This window comes from Diceros bicornis, chromosome 24, assembly GCF_020826845.1.
Source record: "Diceros bicornis minor isolate mBicDic1 chromosome 24, mDicBic1.mat.cur, whole genome shotgun sequence".
NCBI lineage: Eukaryota > Metazoa > Chordata > Mammalia > Perissodactyla > Rhinocerotidae > Diceros > Diceros bicornis.
The window spans coordinates 46,763,385-46,788,468 of record NC_080763.1 but is presented as its reverse complement, the minus strand read 5'-3'; the positions used below and the strand labels follow the sequence as shown (position 1 = coordinate 46,788,468).

At 43.7% G+C, this 25,084-nt stretch overlaps 1 protein-coding gene across 9 annotated transcripts in view; it reads right to left on the bottom strand.

Moving 5' to 3' along the window:
• Window positions 1–345: 345 nt before the first annotated feature.
• PPP2R5C (protein phosphatase 2 regulatory subunit B'gamma) overlaps window positions 346–25,084 on the bottom strand; it is a 146,449-nt gene continuing 121,710 nt past the window's right edge. For 2 of the 9 annotated variants that reach the window (XM_058567714.1, XM_058567721.1), the window contains 6 exons: window positions 20,221–20,391; window positions 18,419–18,546; window positions 15,903–16,004; window positions 14,187–14,259; window positions 8,559–8,675; window positions 2,107–2,867 (listed from right to left, as the gene is read on the bottom strand). In XM_058567714.1, coding sequence (XP_058423697.1) covers window positions 2,736–2,867; window positions 8,559–8,675; window positions 14,187–14,259; window positions 15,903–16,004; window positions 18,419–18,546; window positions 20,221–20,391 — 723 coding nt within the window. In that variant the 3' untranslated portion in view covers window positions 2,107–2,735. Of the gene's footprint in view, window positions 2,868–5,194; window positions 5,258–6,823; window positions 6,860–8,558; window positions 8,676–14,034; window positions 14,260–15,902; window positions 16,005–18,418; window positions 18,547–20,220; window positions 20,392–25,084 lie in introns of those variants that run through there. The other 7 variants (XM_058567719.1, XM_058567722.1, XM_058567715.1 and 4 more) reach the window with 6 other exon arrangements.

The following is a 25,084-nucleotide window of genomic DNA, read 5'->3' as shown; positions in this document are numbered from 1 at the left end:
CAGAACCAGCTTGCCCAACAACACCAGGGCTAAATTTAGTGTCATGATGAGCAATAAAATTCACATGTTCTTTATTTAGTCCATATAATACACCATTTTTAGAGTTTTTTAAAATTAGATAAAAGAGCATATTAAATGGCAAGTGTATGAAGTTTCTCTTCATAAACAATGTCAAAACAAAAAAGTTTTGAATTACAAAATGTTAAAAAATATGTAGGTACTTAACATTTCACTAAAGCATAAAGTTACAGATATTTTCTAAAGAAAAATAATTGTGCCACTTACCTATTTTTGCTGTTTCTATGAACTTTTTTATTCTGTACATAGGACATTTTGTACAAAATATGAAGTCTACATTTTTATTACTTATTACCATAAAACAAAGATACAATGTATGTACAATATTAAAAGGAAGCCATACTAAAGCCACACTAAAAAGACACTCAGAATAGTGACATTTCTGATGTACGGATACATTTTGGAAAGAGTGAAGATGCCAAACGCAGAACTTTATGAAGAAAAACAGTCACCAGTTTATTTTCAGTGTAGTACTTCTGAAATCAGTTTGGTACAGAATAAACAGTGCATCTATATAATAATATATAAGTTGAACAATTAGCACAGGGAATCTGAGTACTAACTAGGAAAACTTTAATAGGCCAAAATACTAAATAATACTCTTGTCAAAGAAAATTAGTTTCTCTCAAAACTTTTTTTTTGTCCCTTTTTGGTGAATGTTTGTCTTCAATAAAGAGCAGAAATAAAACCTAGACAAAAAGATGTTCTTGTACGTTGAGCTGTACACAATCACCCAAACATTGATATTTTGCTTTTTCCCTAGGGCAAAAGAGAGTCTTCCCAGACGCCTCTGTCACAAACATACCGAACGTCCAAAATCAAGGATATTTGAGAATCTATCAGCTAAAGACGGAAGTTCAAACAATGGTATATCAAAATACATAAGACGCTGCTTTATACAATAAAAAGCACCCTTTTTCCCTCAAAAGAAGAAGGCATCTAAACTTTTTTAAATTATAAATTTCATAATGGTAAAATGGATAGATACTCGTCAAGTTTCTCAGGAAATGTTTCTTCTCACAAAGTGGGCTTTTCCACTTTCAGCTGGGGCAATCCTTGAATTCAGTACTTGCTCTTAACACAAGAAGTCCCCTCCCCACAAAAGATTTTCCTCTGACACAGGAAATAAACATTGTCAGTGGGTTTAAGTGAAAGCAATGGGGACAGGCCCCCACAGCCACACAGGGAACGAGGTCTGCTGCTCTTCACGTTTTCATGGACACCCAAGACCTCAATTAAAAAACAGATCCTAAAAGAAGCCACGTTTTATCTTTTATGCATTGAGACATTTAACATTGTTATATAATCTTATGCCAGAGACAAAAGAAACTAGAACCACTTGTTTAGAATAGCAGTACACGTCTCAATAGCTTTCAAGCAGGATAAATAAGTCAAAATACTGGCCACCCTGAGAGAAATAAAGAATAGACAAAGCACTAAGTTTAAAGATTTTTTTTCTCCTCGTGCTATTCCATCGAAAACAAAAAGTTCACCACATGCAAGGAGTCTGTGAGATATATAGCAGCATTTGAAGACCGATGAAACTCAGACACTGCATTTCCCTCAGGAGGTGTTTACATGTGCGCTTTACCACCAGAAAGATCCATGTGGAGCCTCCTCACTGCTGCTCCCTCTGAGCCCTGAGCACCACGTGACAGCAAGCAGAGCACGTCACGGCTGTGCCCAGCACATACAGTGTTATTTCTGTCACGTTCTGCCCAAAGGCAGCTGCAGCCTGCATTAGCCAAGAACTGACCTAATCAAAATGACCTCATTCTCACTTTCTACAAAAGGTGGAATTCTTAGAGATTACAATTTTATTAATTCAAGAGCCTTGTTAAAGGGCAACAATGAGTAGAGAAAAAACATTCTGCAAACAAAAAAACTGAATGCGTCATTTTAAAATTCCAATTCCACTCAAGATAGATAGAGAAACCTCTTTTTAAAATAAATTTCTCCTGTGAGCTTATTCCTGGAGTCCTGGCGCTGGACCACAGACTTGGAAATATGGCTTTAGGAACACAAGAGAAGTGGGACGTGGGGCACATGTCGCTCCTCAAAGTAAAGGAACACCTCAGGAGAGCCAGCGGCTGAGGACTCCACGTCACTTTTCCCAGTCAGCTGTGTCAGAACAAGAAAGCAAAGAACCATTTCAGTGAGACTAAAAAAAAACCCCAAAAAACCCAAAAACTGCTGGCGTAACAATCACATGGAAACAATTTCGAAGGCTGTAAAGTCTTAAAAAATATGTAATACTTTTTCAAAGTGTTCCTTTGATTTGAAAAACATTGATAGTATCATAGAACCACCTATTCTGAATGATCACGAATTCCATTTGGGTAGAACGTGAAGAGGATGACCAGGGTGCTTTCCTTAGCTCTGATTCTGGGCAAGAGTCTTATCTGGGGCTGTGCCGGGGTCACGACGACGTGGTGGGGACACCGTCAGCGGCCCCGGCTCTGCACACGGATCTGAGAAGTCACCATTGTTTGAACTCCTACTCTCGAGCTGAGGCGGCAGTACGTTATTGCCTACAGAACGGGGTCGAAGAAAGCTCTGACTTTGAGTGTAACTGATTTGTATGGCACAAAAAGTATGTATTTTCTACAGAATCCAGAAAAGAAGTGGCATCCCCAGCCTGCCGCGGTCCTCAGGGGCTAGCGCCCGTCCTGGGAGACCAGCTCGTCGGCTCGGCAGTGAGCCTCCAAGGCGCTCTTGGTGTGGAGGTCCTGAGGCAGCTCAGACTTGCGACGCACGAGGGGCCGGTCCTTCTTCAGATCTTTCTGGGCCTGGAATTAAAAATGCAGTGGCGTTGGCTACAAACTAAGCTATCTGAAGAGTGAGCTCACTTCTGCATTGTAAGTCAAAGCACAGTTGAGAGTCAGATGTGCAGCACACACATTCTAAGGCTTCCCCAAGAATTCTAAGGCACAAAGAGGCATGATATTTCTTTTCATGGTAATTAACCAAAAATGACTTGTCTACTAAAAATATCTAATGACTCATGTGAAGGACTGTGTGCATAATATTGGCATTTTGGTCTTCTAAAATGTGTAGTTTTGTACCGAGTATTCAGTACATCTATTTTGCAAATGCACCAGTTTTAGCAAATCCAATAAATAGTAAAACCCTCCTATTTCATAAAATGTTACCAAAGCCATCTTATGGCTATGCTTATTAGAGAAGCAGTTCAGAAAGTCGAAATTTCCTTTGGAGGTAAATAAAAAGAATGAGTGACAAATATATTTAAACTGGATTTTAAGTCAATAAAAGGTCTAAAACTTCTATCAAATTTGAAAAAAGATAAAGTAGGAGGTATTAAATGGGTCATGTAGGGGAAAAATCCCCTTTAGAACTTAGAAAAATGGTATTTAATTATTTACATAAAATTTCCTAATATTGAGGGTAAGAAATAAAAGACTCCCTTCTTCATCCCATTTTCTTCCTAAAGTTTAGGAAATTTTGGTTTTACTTAAAATAAAAAATCCCAATTAAATGAATCTCTTTTTTGCACGGAGATTTAGAGAATTGTGTTTGCCAAGAAAGGGGGCCTCATCTGGGGAGTTTACACACCAAAAGCGTCCATTTCCATGAATAACAGTTAAATAAGTTATTCCATTTTGAAGCAGGGCATCGCATTCATACCAGCACTTCTGACACGAAACAGCGAGCCCTGGAAATCATCTGACCACACTGTCTCTACCAGAAGACTTCTCATTTGGAAACTGGAACCAGAACCAAGTCTTCCTTTCTGTTCAGTGTCTCCATCAAAAGAAGATGGCATTTAAAGAGAATAAGTGACTTCTGTGGTGGTGAATGAACATCTACCAGAAAAGATGTGTTTTAAGTCAATCATTTAACAAAAAGAACATAACGGTGACAACTTCTCACAGTTCCCAGTTACCTAACTTCAGTATAGTACGTAAAGTACACTTTTCTTGCTTTAATGAAAAGTTCAAGAATCTGTAGAATTCATACATGAAAAGTTCACATTTTTGCAGAGCTAAATACTTCTTAGGGTTCTTTGCAAATTTGTCTATAAAAACAGCAAAAATATCAAGGTTTAGAAAATATTGTGTGACATCACTTAGGATTATATCTAGAAATGTTATTTGAATATTAATATTCATTCATGGTAAAGGCAGGAATTTTGATTTCCCCCCTGGAAACACGCGTATGATGGCTGCAGGAGAATCACCCTCATGGGGAGGCTGTGAGGCCACAAGTCCCCGGGACCGTCAGTCACAGTCCCGCAGGAGGGCTTTTGATTGTGGAGTGTGTTTGCCTTCAACCCACAAGAATTTCAGAGGGAAACTCTACCCTGAATTTTATGTCCATTCCATGCTGAGCTGTAAAATAAAGCAAAGCGAAGCAAAACAGAACCAAGACTTTTATATACTTGAAATATTTAATCCCTGCTGAAACAGGCATTCCAAAAAGAAACGTTTTAATAGAAAAAGGCAACAGTAAAAACCTTGGAGCTGGAACCAATAAATGCAAATTGGGAAGACAAACATGGCCCCAGAGCTTCTGACAGGACAGAAGGTGTGATGGACTCATCTAGGCCTTTCTGTGTAGGCATTTTAAACTGGGGGGTAAAGCAGAGAATAATCTCACAAACTACAAGGGAGAAAAATCAGAAAAACAGGAGGCAGGAAAGGATGAGACATCATGCAGACGGTCACCCTAAATGAGTAACACTTAGTGGAGGGGACGTGCCAGTGAATATGCCGGCCACGGGCGGAATGGACGAGACAGATGGAATGCGGGGACCTGAGACTCTCTGCTGAGGGGACGCAAGCCAGAAAGAAACGGCCTCTGTTTTGCAGCACAACGGCAGATCTAAAAGGCTAAATTTATGCAATAGGTGGTAAATGAACACCAGGGGTTGCTCATACAAAATTGTGCATGTTTTTACTACTTAATTCAGGACAGAACTAATCAAATTTTCTTAAGGGACCAGATTTCTTTGTCTTCACCATCACAAGCTGGGATGACAGGGAAAAATGGGAAAATACTTCATGTACACACACCACACACTGACTTGTCGATTCTTTTCCTAAATACAAAAGCCTTAAATATACTCTACATATTGAGTAATGAATACCTTCACTTTCCACCTTTCGTCTTTCTATACCTTCCTTATTTGCAAGGTTGACACTGCTTTTCTCCCGACCGACTGTTAAAAATGAGAATTGTAAACATTTTAAACGTCTCTGATATAAATGTCATTCACATGAAATATACTAGTTTTCTTTGGATGTTCTATATGGGGTTATACAAGTTTCTCAAAAGAAATCCAAATTATGGTTCTGACAGGTAAATATAGAGTTGAATTTCTCCAGAAAATTCCAACCGTGTTCCACTAGCATTAGTGTCTTCCCTCCCCTCTGCTTCTGCAATACTACCATTTACCTCTCACATGCGTCCTGTCCTGAGCCAACATTCAAATTATTTTAAAGAAATGTGGAATTATTTTGGAAAAATAAAATTAGCTGAAAATAAAATTAAAAGGGCATTGAAAATATTCAAAGTTTAATTTTTAGCTGTAACTTTTTATGTCAGTTTGGTCCCCAAACCATGCACATAAAATTTTCCTGCATCTCGGTATCTTCTCTTTGTATTTACAACAGTGTTTTTGAGAATTTCAGGAATGTGACTCCAAACATGTTCAAATTAAGAGTCTGTCATATTAAATATTATACCTAAGAGACTGCATTATAAATATCTTCATTGAGACAGGTTGAGATTTGAGGGGGAGAAATTCAATTGATCCACTGAAGTCTACAGTAAGTCTTGAAATTGGGTAGTGTTAGTCTTCCAATTTTATTTTATTTTTGGAGTTGTTTTGGCTATTCTAGGTCCTTTGTATTTCCATATGAATTTTAGAAATCAGCTTGTCATTAAAAAAATAAAAGCCTGCTGGGATTCTGATTGAGACTGGGTTAATCTGGGGAGAACTGATATCTTAACGGCACTGAGTCTTCTGACCCAGGAATGTGACTGGAGAAATCTAAAGGCAAGAGTGGGGGAATAATTTTTGTAAGAATGTCAATTACACAGAAAACTCAGTTATATAACCTAATTTCAAGAGTCATGAAAACAAACTTGCAAGCAAACATGCTGAAAGCTTTCCAGGAAATGTCCTGTCTACAAATCTGTTATTTAGAATAAACCAGTAGGTGACTGGAGATTGACTCCTTCCCATTACATGTGTAGGTAGTCCTCCTGGGAAGGAGACACGCCCTTTTCCATGGGCCAGTGGAGAGATGAACCAATTGGGAGGTTTTCTTGGCACTGGCTACCACACATACACAAGAGCCGACTTTCAAAGGCAGTTTTACTCAAGATGAGAATGCTATTTTGGTGTTTGCATTCTTGATCAAGTTTTTGATCTCCTACAGAATGGCCCTAAATCATAAACACGTCCATAAACTACATAATTATGTAATATGTTCATCACATTTTGGGCAGAGTTTATTCTTTTCCTAGCTTTAATTATCAAGTCAAAGGATGTACCAAAAAGAAAAATCCTCTAACCCTAAAATATTTAATGTATAAGAATTGGCTTGTAAAGCACCAATTTCCTTTTCGACTTTGTATGGCCTAAGAGCCTTAAAAACTAACATGTGGTGACAAATTCCCAGGCAGGTTCACTGGGAGAAAGGCCACTGAGTCTGGTCTCCTCTGACTGTCTGCAGGTGACGAGGCTCGCTCTCATGTCTTTAGCACACTTGAAGCCGTAGAATCAAAATGGTCATCAAAAGGTGACCTCAAATTCCTTTCCAAGTTAAAAAAAAAATTAAAAAGTAGATTTTTAGAAACAAACATAAGGATTTGCATGTTTTTTATTAAATTTATTCATTGCTAAGAATATTAATTGTGAGGAAATTATGGAATCCAACTGGATTAAGTAAAAAATGAGTTAGTGATGTTTGCTAGGAGTATACTGAGTTTTCCCATTGTATTTTCAAGTTTTGATGAGCTGATAGAAGCATGCATTCTCCTGCTTTTTGTCTTAACCTACAGCTAGGAACTAGCTGGGCAAGAGGAGGCAGGAACGTGGTCAGCACAGGTGCTTTCCCTCAGCAGTGCTATGAACAACGAGTCTAGACCAGTGCTGTCCAATCAAAACACGCCTGCCACGAATGTAATCCCAAATTTTCTAGTAGCCACATTAAAAAAGCAAAAAGCAACAGGTGAAATTAATTTTAATATTTACTTAACCCAGCATACCCAAAATATTATTTCAACATATAATCAATAATAAAAAATTAGCAATGAGACGTTTCGATGTTCTTTTCTTCCTATTAAGCCTGGGAAGTCCTGTGTTTAGAGTGACAGCACAGCTCAGTGCCGACGGCCACATGTCCAGTGCTCAGCAGCCACGTGTGGCTTGTGGCTGCCGTGCTGGACAGAGCCGTCTAGACGGCCTAGATCCTGTGCTCTTGGTAATGCCTGACCCTGTCTGATCAGGTGGGGAATATAATTCACTTGAATTAAAAGCAAATAGATTAAAAAAAAAAACAAACCTTCTCTTTGAGCTCCGAATGACAGTAGCATTTATAAACTGTCGGCACCCAGTAAACAGCATAATTTCAGCTACTCTAACTTCTTACATTTTAGAATTTTAGCGCTGGATGTCCTCAGGAAGTCTTACACTGGCCGAAGGGGAGTAAAGTTTCAAAGTCAGAGAGGCCAATGTCCCCAAATCCAGTTAGTTTGCATGAATTGATAACAGGGAGGCAAGTGCAGAGAAACACAGCAATCGAAAGGCTCCTCATACACAGGCAGGACTTAGTACGTGACCCTCTTTAAAGCCTCAACTGTATAAATCCCCACTTCAGTACTAAGAGGCTGTCTTTGGATCAGTGGTGATCTAAGTTTGTATTTCCACCACAGTGGACACAAACCCACTCCAGCATGGGTGTTAAGTGAGGGGGTCCTGACAGAGCCCCCTGCCCACGGGAGTTCCCCCAGAGCCCTGGCCCTAAGACAGGCCCTGCAAGGCAGCCAAGTTCTGCTGTCGAGGTGAAAACAAGGGCTCCATCCTAGTGTCCTGGGCCCAGGGGGCTGGTGCTTACTGCTTTGGAGACTAAGAGGGGACGCCTCTGCACCAGAGCAGAAGTCAGAGGGATGTACAGGGGAAAGAGAGCAGTAAGACATTATTGCGAAGCTTTTGATTTTTTGATTAAGTTAACATTTAAAGGATAGTTAAGAGTTGGGATATTATTGTTGAGTGGGATATTACTGTTAAGATAAACAAATCTCACGCACATACTTTACCCTTAAAAATTGTTTGTACTAATTTGATCACGAAGATGTATAGATAAAACGTTTCCTATAAGATTACCAAAATTTAGTTTTGAACTTTGGCTTACACAGAAGGCACTGATGTATAGCACAGTGCCCAATGAAATGACACATTTCTTAAGCAAATCTGTAACAAGTGCACCCAGCTGAGCCCTGCGCACTTTTACCTGGCGAGCCTCTTCGTTCACTGTCTTTCTCAGCATCTGCACATCTTCAAATAAAGGCCCATCTGTCTCCATTGCAACCGGAACGCTCACGGTGCTCGGCTGACTATACACTGTGTACTGCAATGCAAAGCGCGGAGTCACTCTCTGTTAGCGCTCAGGTCTGAACTCCTGGCCAGGGGCACAGCTTCCCACGACGCCCTCCCCCAGGGCCCTCTCCTGACGCAGCCCATTAGATGGGCACTAAACTGGTCCACACTTGCAGCCGTGGGCCCTGCAGTCTTCTGAAACCAGAATGCTGTTTAGTCTACAGTCCAGGCGGCGCCCAGGTGGGGAGAGCAGACCAGGCTGTGGTGATCCCTTCCAGAATCTCCCCGGCCTTTCGGGGCCTGATGGCCCGCTGGGCGACATGCCTGTATCCTTTGGCGTCGTGACTCCACATGAGCAACGCCATGGGCATGCCTGCCGCTGGTCACTGGAACTGTCTGCCGCTGAGCCTGTCAACTCTAACCTCCCCCTCTGCAGCCTGCTTGCCTGCGGCTCTTCCCCGTCCTCGCACATTTCCTGGCAGCAGCGGCGGCCAGGACCACTTGCTCCTTTATCTCATTTTCTTAGAATTTTCCTCACTTACTTAAAACCCCATTATTGGTTATATCCTTTTATCCACACCCTCAGCGACTTTGCTCTCTACTCAAACTACACAGCCTGGATTCGTCCAACAGCTCACATTTTCTCTCTGCAACCTCGTGGCTGGCACTGCTGGGAAGGACTGGTATGCCAGCAAGTCCAGGATCTGCTGTGTCAGCGGGGTCCCCCTGGCCCCCCCCACATGCCTCTCATGGGCTTGGGCTCCCTCTCCCGTTCCCTACGGGGCGGCCCTGGGACTCCTTTCTCCGTGGGCAAGCCAGGCTCTGGAGTGAGCTGCAAATGTGTTTCCAGTCACTGGCCTCTCCCTTTCTGTGTCTGTGAGTGTGACACGGGGACAGGGTCACTTCAGAGGGTGTGGTGATGGTTAAATTAGCCAAGGTGCAGGAACAGTCTGACTGCTGTTAGTGTTTGGTGTCCACGTTCTCTGTGGGGGTGAGGACAGGGGGAAGGGAGAAATGTCTGTGTGTCTCTGCTGGGAGCCGGGTGCTGTTCCACATACTTCACACCTTGTGACAAACCTGTGAAGTGCGCCCCACGATCCCATTCAATGGACGGGGGAATGGGGGGGACGGGGGAGAGGTTGAGAACCGCCTGAGGCCCCAGGGCCAGGAAGGGGAGCTGGGACTAACCCTGCAGTCTCGCCTCACATCTCCACTCTGCCAACTGACCCATCCACCTCCACTTGCGTCCTCCCTTCTGCCTCAGTGGGCTCTCCTGCGGCAGCGAACCCCTCTGCTGGGCTGGGGACCCTGCCCTCCCGCCTCACTCACCACCGCCCTCCCAGCCAGGCGAGCTTCCGGGAAGAGCGGCTCAACTCTCAGCGCCCCCTTCTCCTCCCCACCCCTCAGCGCATCACCACCTGCTCTCGGCTCTCACTTCTCCCGTGAAACCTCTTGGTTGCTAACCGTTTTTTGGTTTTTATTCTCCTGGACTGCTCCATAGCATGACGGATTGAACACGATCACCCCTGAAACTGCACCCTCCCTGGCCTCTGCAACACTGCCCTCTCCTGGTTCCTCTTCCCTCTGCCCATCCCTCGGACAACAGTCTCTGTCCTCCCTCACACCTCCTGTGGGATCCCACCAGCCTGTGCCCTCGACAGCTCCTTGTTCACCACGGCTTCCACGCCTCCTCGCCTGGCCTCTGTCTTCAGCTCTGGGCCGTCCACATCCCTCAGACACCATCCTCGCAAACCGGCTGCTCACTCGCCAGAGCCGCATCCTTGGCTCCATTTCCTCCTTTCAACACCAACAGGCACCCAGGTCCCCTTAGTGCCCGCTGCCTGCCGATCCCACCACCCCAACCCGCCACCATCCACACATTTCCATAAGAGCTAGGCCCCTTCCAGTACACCGGCCATGTTGCTGCCAGAGAGCGCTTCTGAAACCTAAGTCTGACTAGGCCCTCTGCTCTTTATGACACTTTGACACCTGCACACATTTTTGGGGATAAAATCCACACTTCTCCTGCTCCCTCTCTAGCTCTGTCCCTGATGCAGACCACAGCCAGCCCTTCCTCCAGAGCTGATATTCCACCTGTGCCCCACTCTTCTCTCTCCACCTTGAGCCCCTCCCCTGAAGTCAGACTGGTGAAGGCCCCCTCAGTAGAGACTCTAAGAGGCAGCCCCGCCTCCAAGGGCCCAGCCCTCTTGCTAGGCTGAGGTCCACGGTGCCCTCTCTACTGTGGCTACCCCAGATCCACAGTGTGTCTCTCTTTAAAGGCATGAGCCAGGCCTCTCGCCAGCATCTCTCGCATCTCACTCAAGTGTGTGTCACCATCTGACCATCTGAACTGAATTCTTTGCTTCCATATGGCTCCCTTCACGGATTGGAAGCTCCTTGAAGCTGGGGGCTGCGTCTTGTTCTCATCTTTGTATCCCAGGAAAGTTCCATGATTCGGGACACACAGCTGGCATCCATCTGCCCAGTGAAGCATCTGCCTGCCGGGTGCAGGGAGATGGGGAGATGGCACAGCGCCTCGTCCTCCAGGGGCTCATGGGCCGGGAGGGACAGATGGAAGCACAGATAACTGCGACACGCATGGGGTGCTGCAGGGTTGTTACTTAACCAACACTTCAGCTTCTGGCTCCTCCGAGAGGAAAACAGAGTGCTTTCCACAAAGCCGCAACGGCTCGTGCTTAGAGCAGTGTGGGGCTCTGACTCCTCGCTGGGGCTCAGGGCAGAGAAGAGAGTGAACGAGGATGCTACACCATGTTCACGGCAAAACCACTGCCACGTAGCAGGTACTGGCAGGAGAGGATTCTTACGGGGGATAAAAACCTCTGTCGAGGCTGAAGTTCATACTAGGCAGAAGGAAGGAACGTTTTCCCCACAGAAGCTCATCTCTCAAAGGCAAAGCACCCAGCCAGACCCCGGGCCCTGGGCCGCCCCCGGCACTGGCTGGGTCATAGCAGAGGGTCGGAAACACGGAGCCAGAGCCACACCTAACACGCACTGGGGTGCTTGTCTTCATTTCACACGATGCCCAAGAACGCCAGGGAGGAGTAAGGAGTAAAACGTTATAGGGCCTCTTTTGGTGGATTAGGAAAAACACATTTATGTTAGCAATCTTCAATATTTCATGATTTAAAAAAATTAAATCACGTATGACAGGAAACAAAATCCCAATGAAGCTGCCACAGCTGCTAAATCAAACACAACTGACAATTCTGAAGGCATCAGCCTTCCCAAACCCTAGCAGCCCTAACCGGGGACGTGCTGTCAGGTCCTTGAGTAGATGGAATGCTTAGTTTGTGAAAAAACAAAGGTAAGCATCAGGAACACTTCTGGGTGCACGTCAGTGAACAGACAGTGAATTATCAGTAATTCACCTTAAAAAAGGAAGCTATTGAATCAATTCTCAAAAAGGCAGATTTGAGATGGAGAACCAAGCTTCAAAAACCCAACTATTTTCCTTACAGAAATAAATAAATTGTATTATTCATAAGATTGTTTACTTTTTGTTGTTGTTGTTGTAAACGGCAAGCAGTGATTAGAACTTAGAAGATTTTCTCTCAAGAGAATAAAAAGCAAGTACTGAGGTCCTACTTTCCAGCCTGAGACACTAGCCCATGAAGTATTTTCCATCTCAGAGACACCACGCCATGGCCTGAGCATGCAGACAGGACTGGCCAGGGCTGAGTCACAGATGGTTTCAACACAGAGATGAGGAGCCAGGACAGCGCTCAGATCCAAGGCGTTAGAGGTTTTGCCAGCACAACTCAGGCAAGCACAGGCAAACCCACCCCGTTCACACTGTTACCGAGACACAAAGAGAGCAGCCACAGGAGTAAAAATGCAATGTAAGAAAACTCAGGAAAAGCTCAGAGAAAGGGAAATGAGAACACATATTTCAGAACAGCACGGCAGGGTAACCAGGCCACGTGTGTTAATACAATCAGCCAGCTCGTCTCCATTTGTAATGTAAAAGCTTCATGCAATTTTTCATGAGGTTACTTCTATATTCTAGGTAAAATAAATAAAATCTGACCCCCTGAGTTGTATATATTTTCTATGTTTTTCAAGGGTGTTGATGTCGGGTGTGTGTGACAGGTCCTTGACAATCCTAACTGGGACCACTGTCTGACTGCCCTTTGCGTGGGGCTGGCAGAGCAGAGCAGGGCCCACCACCTAAACCTGCCCCAGACTGAGGGTGTTACTGTGCTCTACAATGAACGCCAGTATCTTAACCTTACCTTCAAAATAAATTCTATTCTTTAAAGTAGATACCCATAGATTATCCCCCTAAAGGAAGCACTACAGTGTTTCACAGTAATCTTAAAATAGCATTTCTATGTAAGAACATGGATAAATATTGTTAGAAAAACTCTGGTTACTTGTTTTAGGTGGAATCGAGGACATACACTTAAGAATATCATTCAATTTTCCTACAGTTTAAGTCTCTTGATTGTAGTTTTATCATAAGGGAATACAAATCAATATGTTATTATGTAGGTAAAATGTACACTTCTAACTTTGTATTCATGTATCACTTTTTATTAAATGTCAGAGAGATTAAAAAACCTACATATGAACTTAGATAATTATCTATGCACACCTCTCACCAAAGGAAAAAGATTGCTTATAATCTAGTTCACCTTACTGAAACTTTCAGGATTTTAGGGGTAGCTGAGCAGTACTCCTCATGAAGTAAAATCTTTTCTGGGGAGCTGGGGAAAGCCTGAGAACTCAGTGTGGCAAAGACACACACACGATTTTCGGTCAGTGGCACTGCAGATCAGACAGGCACACACAGAGTCAGAAGGTCTGCAAGGACAGTGTTCCAATCATTTGGACCAGCGGACAGAACACCAAAAGACCACCACTCAAAACCCCAGACCGCGGCCGCCCTGGGAGTCAACCCAAGGTTAGCGCTACGGAGGACACTGCTTCAACTGCGGGCAGCTCTGGAAGACACGCCATCGGTGCCCACCTGCCAGGCACACTGGCGCCTCCTGGCTAGGGCAGGAGAAAGGGTTAGTTGCTAATGTGGCAGAAGTCAGTCAATTTTTAACGATTAAAGGCTGAGCCTACAGAAACCTAACTTTAGGAAACAGGACATCAACTCCACACTTAATCTATTTCACATCTAATTTCTTTTCTTTTAGAATTAATTTGATATTGGAACGAAAGGGAAATATCATTTGAGCTAACAGCATCTATGACATTTAAGAGAAAAAGCAAATTACAATCTTGGCCCAAAACAGGTTGTATCCTGGCGTTTTTTTTACCACAGTATATTCACATAAGATTCACATCTTATTTAAAAAGCAGAGGAAAAAAATGTCAATTCTGTGGTAAAAACTTTGTGGGGCAAAATAAGTACTTCTACAAAAGTTGCAAAGTATTTTTATTGCAGATATTTTCATACACAATGTTAGCGAAATCGATTTCCCTCCCCCCCCACGATGAAGCCACATTCCTATCTTACAAAAACATTCAAGTAAAACCCTAGATGTTTTCATGTTACTCTCTTTTTTAGTACCTGGGGGTTTGCTTTGGCTAGATTTTCTATTTTAACCCATGCTTCTTCTCGTTCCTTCATTTTTAGCTTCTCTCTGAAAAACAGTAAAATGTCGTTGGTATTAGATAGACGAATCAAATTCAAGAAAACATTAAGGGGACACTGACGTGGCTGCAACACGACTGCCTATTTTTCCTCTGTCACTTTCTGGTCTTATTCCACATCCTTCACAGTGGGGCTCACAACAAACGTAACATGAAAAACGAAATGAAAAAAACAACCAAGATGTGGAGGAAAAGATTAAAAAAAATAAATATGCTACACTTTTAACATGTCTAAGAATTTAAGTTCTTAAAAACACTTAAACAAGTACATTTTACGTCTCTATCATTACCCTGCTTGGTTGCTTCCGCACAAGACCTATATTATTCTGATGAGAAGCTTACAAATCCACGAAAAGTCAGACTATACCACAGCTTAAAGGAACTGTGGTGAAAAGAGCCAGTGCCCCAACACTGACATTAAAAAGGAACAGTTTCGAGAGCCAGGAGATCTGGGTTCTTGTGGGATTCCACGGCTAATGAATCACATGACTGTCAGTAAATCACTTAACCTGGACCCAACTTTTTTTTTCAAATCCAAAAAGTGTGCTACATGATCTTTACGGTCCCTGTCATGATATTCTATGAAAGAGAACTGGCCATCAGAAAAGCCTTGACGTTCACATATCTCATATCTGAGCAGTAGGGTCAGCTGAGGTAAGAACGGACCAGGTGGCTCGAAGGTTCAGTTTAAAGAAACCATTGGCATGTCTCCCTATGCCTCTTCCCTGCCTTATTTCTCATCGTCCCTCACACACTATACCTCACTCATTTGTATGTCACTGTCTCTCTCTTTCCCCACTACCCAGAATACAAACCCCATAAGGGCAAGGATTCAAGAGTTTGTTTTATTCACTGCTGTGTTTCCAGAACCTAAAACAGGTCTAGCATATGTGGACACTTACATTTTTCTAAAGAATAACAGTTGGTTTTATATATACATACTGTAATCTGAATTATATTCGCCCAAAGTTTATCTACCTTAGCCAGCTTCAAGCGACAAGCAAAGAATAAAATCTGGCCACAGTCCATACTTGGCTCTGAAGATGTGATTTTGATAACTAATTAATCAGGTTATTATTAGCACAGCCTAGGGACAGAGGGCCTTGTCACTTAGCCTGTCCCTGTACAGATGTGTGCTCTGAAGTCCTCAAAGCATGGGGGCAGGGCCCTGATTTTGAGAAGGAGGCAGGTGCTAGATTCCAGAGAACGCCCGCCTTTACGGAGATCATCAAATCACAACATAAAGCTGTGTTGAGATGAAGATTCTTGCTCTCTCATATAAACCTTACAGGATATAATTCAAATTCCTGCCTTATAAACATGAAAAATTACTATACATTACAGCCTTTAAGTGTCCCCTGAGAAAAGCAAAAATTCTGAAAGTTAAATTCTTGGCTATATGCACTTTTTGCAAAGATGATTAAACTAAAAGCGTAACAGTGAATAGCTAACTGTGAACATGTGTTCTTTGAGAATAAGTTATCATAACACAGTTTTATTTGCTTTCCAAGGATGAAGGGATTGATTTTGCTTTCAAGTGAAGACTAACTTTCAGGACAAACCAATGGGAGAGGTTTATTTGCGATCAAGAAAAAAATCCTTGGAAGAGTAAATTTTGAAAGGAGCAACTTACTTCAGCTTCTCTGCTTTAAACTGTTGGGTGCAGTCATCAAATAGCTTTTGGTTCATCTCCATGAAGAGTTTCAGCGCGTTGTATATCAAGCCATGTATTGTCCTATAATAAAATGTCATGTTCAAACTCAGAATACTTGATCTTTTTTATCCATCTCCCTCCCCTTGTCGGCCACAGTCTATTTCCTTTCCAAACTTATCAGCTATTTCAACAGTCCCACATTTCACAAGTCTCTTAAGCTTTAAAATTAAAAGCCCTGTTTCTTTTGATTCATTCGTTTCGTTTTCTTAGAGCAGCCACACAGTCTGTGGATTCCTCCTTCACAATCACTCTCAATGAAGGACCCAGACCCTTCAGCTCACTATCCTGGCTAACAGTAGCCAAAAGCCACCTTACTTGGAAACTGAATAAAAAATGTTGAAGGGGCTGGCCCTGCGGTGTAGTGGTTAGGTGCGCGCGCTCCGCTGCTGGCGGCCTGGGTTTGGGTCCCGGGCGCACACCGACGCACCACTTGTCAGGCCATGCTGTGGCAGCGTCCCACATAAAGGACGATGGGCACGGATGTTAGCTCAGGGCCAGTCTTCCTCAGCAAAAAGAGGAGGATTGGCAGATGTTAGCTCAGGGCTGATCTTCCTCACACACACACACACACACACACACAAAAAAGTTGAAACTTGAACAAATAATTAAGACAAATTTCATTATAGGGAGGAAAATAATGGAAACATTTTATTTCCTATAAACATCACTTTCCTTTTGATCTTATTCACTGAGGACAGAAAACGTAATTTTAATAATGCCAAGGCAGAGCTTTGGAAGGTAGAAAATAAAATTATCAGACAACAGTTTAACCAAACTTAGCTCCCAGGCTCTGACAAACATGAGGGGGAGGAGGCCCAGCTGCTGCATCCCAGAGGAGCCTTGAGATGACTCTAGGCCAGTTGCCACCTGAACGCAGCCACGCAAGAGATCTCCGGTGAGAGTGGCACAGAAACTGCCCAGTAGAGCCTGGCCAACCCACAGAACTGTGAGCAACAACAAAACACTTAACTCTCAAATCATAGCTAGTTTTTAAATTCACTATACATTAAAAACCAAATCATATGTAAAAAACACTTAGAAGGCTATTTCTGCCCTTTGCAGTGGGCAGGAACTTGAAGTCAGTCAGAAATCACTGCTGACTTGCACATGACACTAAATTACACACAGGCACAATGGGTGAACTCTGGGGCCTTTGTTATCACCTGCTGAGCTCAATAAAAAAATGAATGTTACAAGGAAAAGGGTGTAGAACGTCGACATACTAACAATGGTGACTAGACCATTGCTACAAGGACACGGCGGCTGCTTTTTCTTCTACTGCCGTCAGCACCACTGCCAGTCCCACAGCCGCAGGACCGACGGCAAACGTTCCCTGAAGGTCTGTCAGGTGCCAGGGACTTTATGTATATAACTTTATCCTAATTAATTTTCACAGCAAGGTGAAGGTTGCTGCAAAGTGCTTTACGTATACAAACATTAATTTTCTTGATCAAGCATCACAAAACACTAAGGTGGGTGCCAACATTTTCTGTTTCTCAGATGAGGAAACTGCGGCTGAGAGATCTGGTTGGCAGTGGAGCATGACTGTGACCCAGGACAGCAGGAGAGGTGCGCGGCAGACACTGCGGGCCAGAGCCGCTACCCAGCTCGAGACTGCAGGTCTGGCTGCCGCTTCCCTGAGTCTTGCCTTCCTGGCCTGTAAACAAGAGGGTAGGACTACATATCGTAGCTCTGCTCTTCCTGCTTTAAATTCTGATTTAATGATTACAGTATATACAGAAAAAAATAAAAGATGAAGAAAGCAAAGCTCTGATATCGTATTTATGTAAATAACGAGCACAAGTTCAGCATCCCACAGGGATATGGTACCCACACCGACTGTTCCCCTTTAAGGTCTCAGAAGACCACTGCTGAGTAAATCAGTCTGTCTGTCTTCATTAAGTGAAGGGAGAGGGGCAGGAAGATGCAGCCCAGTCTGAGATCTCTTAGGCTGTGTTTAGACCACCTGTTCTTCTCTCTGGCTCTCCAGGTGGTAAGCACAGCTAGGTGGTTTGTGGTCTCACAGAGGGACTCACCAGGGTGTGTGACAGCAGGGCTCCAGGGCCCCCGAGAACAGAGCGGGCACTGCGCTCCTGCAGGGACTGAGCCCCACAAGCTTTGCAGGAGTTTCCGACCCTCAACTCCTCTGGAGGGAACTCAACAAGAGCCCTGGAAGATGCTGCTACTGACACCACCAGGCACGGGGGTGCGAACACATAAACATGCCTCTACGTGGGCTTGAAATGGGGGTCAGCAGGCAAAGAGAAGGCCACAGGAAAACCTACACTTCAACTTAATTATAAGTCCACAAAGAAATCAACATCTCAGTTTTTAACTGATATTTCAGAGTTGGATTTCAACTCTAATTGGTTTGAAGTATCAGCAAATTACGCAAAACGTAAAAATGCCGAGATCCGACGATGGCCAGTTCTTACTTGTTCCAGTGGGTCTTCGAGTTGCGGTACAAGGATGGAAACATGATGGGCAGAATCTTGGCTGCATTGTCACTGATTAAACTCATAATGTACTCGTTATTCCAGTAATACAGTGCTCGTTCCGCCACCTGCAAAACAGGAGGGCACAACTGTTGTTTGTATGATTAGAAACACTCAAATGTCTTTCCTATTACACCTGTGAATAGGATAATAAATTATGTTGGATTAGAAATTATTTCTACAAATTCAGAATGCTCTAGACCGTAACGCTGAAGAGTCTTCAACAAAGAGGGAGACAATTTCTTGTACATCAAGAACACCATCATTCATTTCTCCATGTATTCAATAAACATTTATGCGACACAATGAGGACATGGTCAGACGAGTTCCTTCCATCCACCCATCCATCCATCTGACACGTGTCTGTGAGCTGTTACACTGCAGTGCCATTTGGCACTGAGAATCCAGCAGGGAACAAGGCGAGGCCTTGCGGAACTTATACTCTAGTGAGGAGGAGACAAGTGATGGGTAAATTACCTGATTTGTCAGAAGTGGTAAGTGATGTGGCGAGGGGAGGAGGATAGGGAGTGCTGGGTGCGTGTGTGGAAATGTGGCTTCCATTTGAAATCAGGTGGTCATGGAGCACGTTCCTGAGGAGGGGCCAGAGGAAGGAGAGGGTGTGAGATGACAGGACCAACAGGGAGGGCAACAGGGTGAGCAAATGAGCACAGGCGAACTGGAGGTGCCGAGGCCACTGAAGTGGCTCAGGGCCGGATTGCGCTGGCCAGTTGTAACTGTCGGCAACATATCCACATGTCACGTGGGGCTATGCTGACTCATCTTCCCTCATTCTGCAGGGTCACCAACTCCCTGGAGACCGTGAGGTTTTGTGATTTTTGCCTTGTTCATGTTGAGCTCACAGTAAATATCTGCCCAATGATACAAAAGAATGGGGTCCTCAGTATATCAAATGGAGGCAGGCGACAGGCTGAAAAAGCCACTGGGGGCAACCTTTGAAAGAGCCTGAAGGGTTTAAGAAGGAAATCAGGAAAAGAAAGTAGAAAGTGACTTGACTGAGGCACCCTCTTACACAGGAAGAGCTATAATTTTTTGTAAAGGGTAAATGGAGATGAATTTACATGTGTCAGAAATAAAAAGCTGGGAGCTGGCCCCGTGGCGTAGCAGTTAAGTGCGCTCGCTCCGCTGCTGGCAGCCCCGGTTCGGATCCCGGGTGCGCACCGAAACACCGCTTGCCGAGCCATGCTGTGGCGGCGTCCCATATAAAGGGGAGGAAGATGGGCACAGATGTTAGCCCAGGGCCAGTCTTCCTCAGCAAAAAGAGGAGGACTGGCACGGATGTTAGCTCAGGGCTGATGTTCCTCACAAAAAAAAAGAAAAAAAGAAAAAAAAAGGAAAAAAACATTAAAAAAAAAAAGAAATGAAAAGCTTACGGAGGGAGAGAATTTCAGAGCTAAATGGTTTTACCATCATATTATCTATAAATATTGATTACTCAGTTGTGAAAAATAAGGTTTTATGCATTTGGGAACACTCTGAACATAAAGACAAAGACAGTTTTACAGAGAAGCCATATTTAATTACTCTCATTGAAAAACATGTTTTCAGTAACGGAGACAAGATGCTAAAGTATCTTAGCATCTTATTTTGAAGTATAATTAAAGTAAAAACTTGAAGGTTACCTTCAAAGTACATGAGAAGCAAAACATGCCCAGCTACACACTGAGACCTATCACCTCCAGAATGGACTCTGAAGTGGCTCCTCTCCCCGCGGCCCTCCATACCTGGAAGTGCGGGCTGGAGACACATTTGGCCAACTGCCGGAAGAGAGGCTCCATGATCTTCACAAATTCTGATGGCTCAATCACATCGAGAATCTCCTCTAATTCATTTAAGAACATGACTTCTTTTGGACTGTGGGTCTTTGGCCAGTATTTGAGGAGTGCCATTACCACCTACAGAAGAAATGACACAGTGTGACGCCCACGGCCCCAACTTCTGTGAATTAAGAGGTCTGTTTTCTCGTGAAGGTGTCCTCATTGCAAAGCAACCAAATAAGATGGTATTTTTTTCCTTGTAGAAGGAACACTGATGCAGTAAATTAGTACATGAATTTTTTATCATTAGAGAAATAGGTCTAATTTTATATCCTTAAGAATCACAACTTTAACTTGTAACCCACTCTTGCTGATTAACCACTATTTCAGTAAGAGTCAATTCCTTTAAAAAAATAAGCAGTTAGGAGAGTTTAGAGAGAAAAAGACCAATGGGGAAACACCGAGCATATGAATTCATATATAGGTTTTAGTGCAGAAGTGGCCAGTTCTGAAACAGTTGGTGACATATACATAAACACACAATCCATTTCTTTCTCAAATTAACTGACCATTCGTATTTATTTACACACAAACATATATACATTATGTGTGTGTACACAGTGTCTTCAATTGTGCTAACATATATCAAAAAGAGAGACATGAGATAAGCCGATGTTATTAGCTAATGCCACACGGGGCTGCGGGGGAACCTGGGCTCGGGCCCACACTCCTCTGTGTGCGTGTGACCTGGGGCCGGTTACCAACCCCTCAGTGCCTCAGAGGCACAACTCCCACCCCTGGGGCTGCTGGTGAGGACTTGATTATTAAATCCACGAAACCGCCTGAAAAGTGGGGGCCCCACAGTGAGTGCGTGGCAGCGTGGCCTTAGCTAGGACCCCACCTAGGGAGCGTCTGTGCAGCCTGGCGTGGTTTCCAGATTTGTGGGTGCTGGAGGTTATGTTCCTTGCTGAAGTCAGACAGGCAGCAAGTTTCCACCGGGCAACCCATCTTTCTTTACCATGTTCTTGCATCACAATCGTACCAGTAAAGACCGTCCATCCAAAATACCAGATTTGACTCAATGCAGATTAATAATACTCCTAGACTTCAGCTATTTTAAGTCTAAAATAGTACAACAATGCAAAACAGGCACCTATATATAAGTACATATACATATTTGCACAAGTAAATGTACACTTGCAACCTATTACTTTAAAGCAGCTGTTGAGCCTTGTTACAGAAACTTCTAGAACCACCACCCCAGCCCCTAGCATCAGGACTGCTGTGAAAATCACCACAGATGTTTGTTTTTTCAGACTGGCTGGTGGTTTCCACTCACTAGTCATTTCCAGCTCCACAGATCACATCAACTCACTGTTTAGCAGGCCAGCCTTTTAACGATTACCGTGGTTAAAAACAAGGTGGGTCTTTGAACAACATCTATTTAGAATCTGTTTTGATGCTTTGGGCATAATCTTTTATGATATTACACTTTATAAAACTTTAAAATTTATAAGAAAGAAAGCTCCTAGTTTTGAAGTCTGACAAAAATTCACAATACAATTGTCTTTATAAGGAATTATTTAGGGGCTGGCCCAGTGGCGTAGTGGTTAAGTGCGAGTGCTCCGCTTCGGCGGCCCGGAGTTCCCAGGTTCGGATCCCGGGTGTGCACCGACGCACCGCTTGTCAAGCCATGCTGTGGCGGCGTCCCATCTAAAGTAGAGGAAGATGGGCACGGATGTTAGCCCAGGGCCAGTCTTCCTCATCAAAAAAGAGAGGAGGATTGGCATCGGATGTTAGCTCAGGGCTAATCTTCCTCACAAAAAAAATAAAATAAAATAAAGGGAATTATTTAAAAAATGCATTGTTCAATGATTTTCCTCCTAGTTTTTGCTCACAATCATTATAGACATTTATTGAGTACTAACTATACTCTGTGTGTTGGAACTACTGTTAAGAATACAGCAGATGCAAATCACTTCACAAATTCACTATTTCTGGTCAATTGTCAAAAAGAATTTTATTAGGAGAAATATGTTAATTTGTGAGCTGTATAACAGAACTGATTGAGCTATTCGATGTCTCTGGAAAAGGTATTATGTCTGGAATCAGAGTCTCACGCTATTTGGAGGGACCTATGATCAACACCCAACTGTTGCAGAGTGCAAGAGCACTATGCAGAAGCGGCCGTCTGCTGGGGTGCTAACCCAGGGCAACGATGGCTGCTTGCTGCTGGGTGCGCCGCAGGCGGAGCTTTCCTTTGGAAACTCAATGGGCTGCTCGCTCCCTAGAGAGGGTGGAGGAGGGCAGGCGAGCCCGGGCGTGCACGCCAGCGGCTCCAGCCTGGGGCCCTGGGGAGCCTCCTGTCCTGGCACACCAGGGAGAAACAGAGTTCCCACCAGGCCATGAAGTAAAACTCAATTAGCCTAAAGAGACAGGTGGGCAAAAATGGAACGTGGATTTACCTCCGCACTCTCTCTGATGAACTTCTGCTCCTCTTATAATAATAGTGAACATGTTCAATGTGCCAGAAGGCTTTTGAGCACTGTACACAGTTTGCAAATAAAAAGTACTAATTACAGATTACAAACATCTTTTAAACAGGTTGTACTTCAAAAATTCCCCACCTTGGCCCCACGCTGACTCCAGGAGTGCCCTGCGTGCGCCGCATGTGTGCGCCGCGTGTTCTTCTCAGTGCCGCGAGTGGACACACCTTCACAAGAGTCTACGCTTTCATCTGACTTTTTTTTTTTTTTTTTTTTGGTGAGGAAGATCAGCCCTGAGCTAACATCCATGCTAATCCTCCTCTTTTTGCTGAGGAAGACCGGCTCTGAACTCACATCTATTGCCAATCCTCCTCCTTTTTTTCCCCCAAAGCCCCAATAGATAGTTGTATGTCACAGTTGTACATCCTTCTAGTTGCTGTACGTGGGATGCGGCCTCAGCATGGCCGGACAAGCGGTGCGTCAGTGCGCACCTGGGATCTGAAGCTGGGCTGCCAGTAGTGGAGCGCACACTTAACTGCTAAGCCACGGGGCCGGCCCTTCATCTGACTTTTGACAAGCTTTCCATGCTGAAGTAAGACCAACTGGCCTTTGTATTTTCATAATATGTGAATTTCAAAGGAAGGAATTTACTGAGGCGAGGGTCTGAACGTTTTCAGTGTGCAGAAATTAAATCTGCTGTCTACAGTCGATAGAGTACTGCTATTATCTGTGCTGCAGGAAATTAAGAAATGAAGTAATTCTGGGTGGAAATACCAGGGCCTGGGTGTGTGGGGGCTTGGAGCATCTTTTTGTTTGTGCCAAGGCCAAGTTTTCTACCCACGATTTAAGATGGAAGGACCCAACCGAAGCCAGCACACCGTCTCTCACCTTCTTTTAGACAATTACAACTAAAAGTTCTCACTCTTCAAAGTTATTTTAGCTTTATTAGTGGGAATTAAAACCATTCATAAACTTCCATATTACTTTTAGGCGGAAGGGACAACAGGGTGTAACCCACTCACTGAGCCTTGCTGGGGCAGGACTAGGATTCATGCTCTGAGGACATGGGCAGGACCTGAGGTGCTGAGGTGGGTGCTCGGTGGGAGAAGCTTAGTCTACATAAACATAGTGTAACATCTGGTGAATCCTTTAGCCACTGGAGAGTGTGAGAAATACGTACAAAGAAAAATCATAAAACAAAACGGCATGCTTTTCCTCTCCTCCCATATTTTTCTTTCCCCTTTTATTTTTGAAGTAGGAAAAGGACATGAGCGTGTGTCAGGATTCTTTACATAGCACTTTCTCCCGTAAAAATTCTCACCCTTTAGTTTGGAGAAGACCTTCAAATACAGACAGAGGAATTAGGACGTGTCACCACTGGAGAAACAATATTAAAAAAGGCCTTTGTATTACTAGTGTCGTCTCATTTTTCTTTCCCTACCTAAACTTCAGTTTAGTTATGGAGGATAAAAATAACATATCCTTACCCTGAACTGGAGTAAATGCTTTGTGTTTGATATTGAAATCTAATAAGATTCAGTACATTTCCTTGGGGGCTTCCAGAATCTCAGACAGAGCTGAGGCATAGGCATGAGGAGACCCCAGGGAGGATGGTGCAGGGACGGGTCACCTCTGCAGCCCCTGTCACCTCTGCAGCCAGCAGCTGAGGCATAGGCGTGAGGAGACCCCGGGGAGGAGGGTACAGGGACAGGTCACCTCTGTAGCCCCTGTCACCTCTGCAGCCAGCAGCTGAGGGATGTGATCAAGGGCTTTTCCTGAATTTGTGGGTGAGATGGGGGAGTCTACACCCAGAATTTAGACGCTTAAAAGAAAGCAGAGATCAGAAGCGAGTTTACCTCAGGAATACAGTATTAAGAATTTCTCAGGTATTTTCACTATAAAAATTACAATCTCACAAGAAAACTGTGAAAGACTGCTAAAGGGACAGAAAAGATGCAGGAATTACAATATTTACCTTTTCTATCCCAATAGTAACTTTTAAAAGAGTACTCAAACATTTAAACTGGCACCTAATACTTCTCACTTTGTTACTCAATAGTAAAAAACCACCCAATTAAAAAATGGGTAATGGATTTAAAGATATTTCTTCAAAGAAGAATCCACAAATGGCCAACATGCACATGAAAAGATATCCAACATCATTAGTCGTTAATGAAAAGCAAATAAAAAATCACAAATGAGATACCACTTCACATTCACTAGGATGACTATAATAAAAAAAAAAAGAAAAATAACAAGTGTTGGAGAGGATGTGGAGAAACTGGAACCTTTGTGCACTATTGATGGGAATGTAAAATGGTGCAGCAGCTGTGGAAAACAGCATG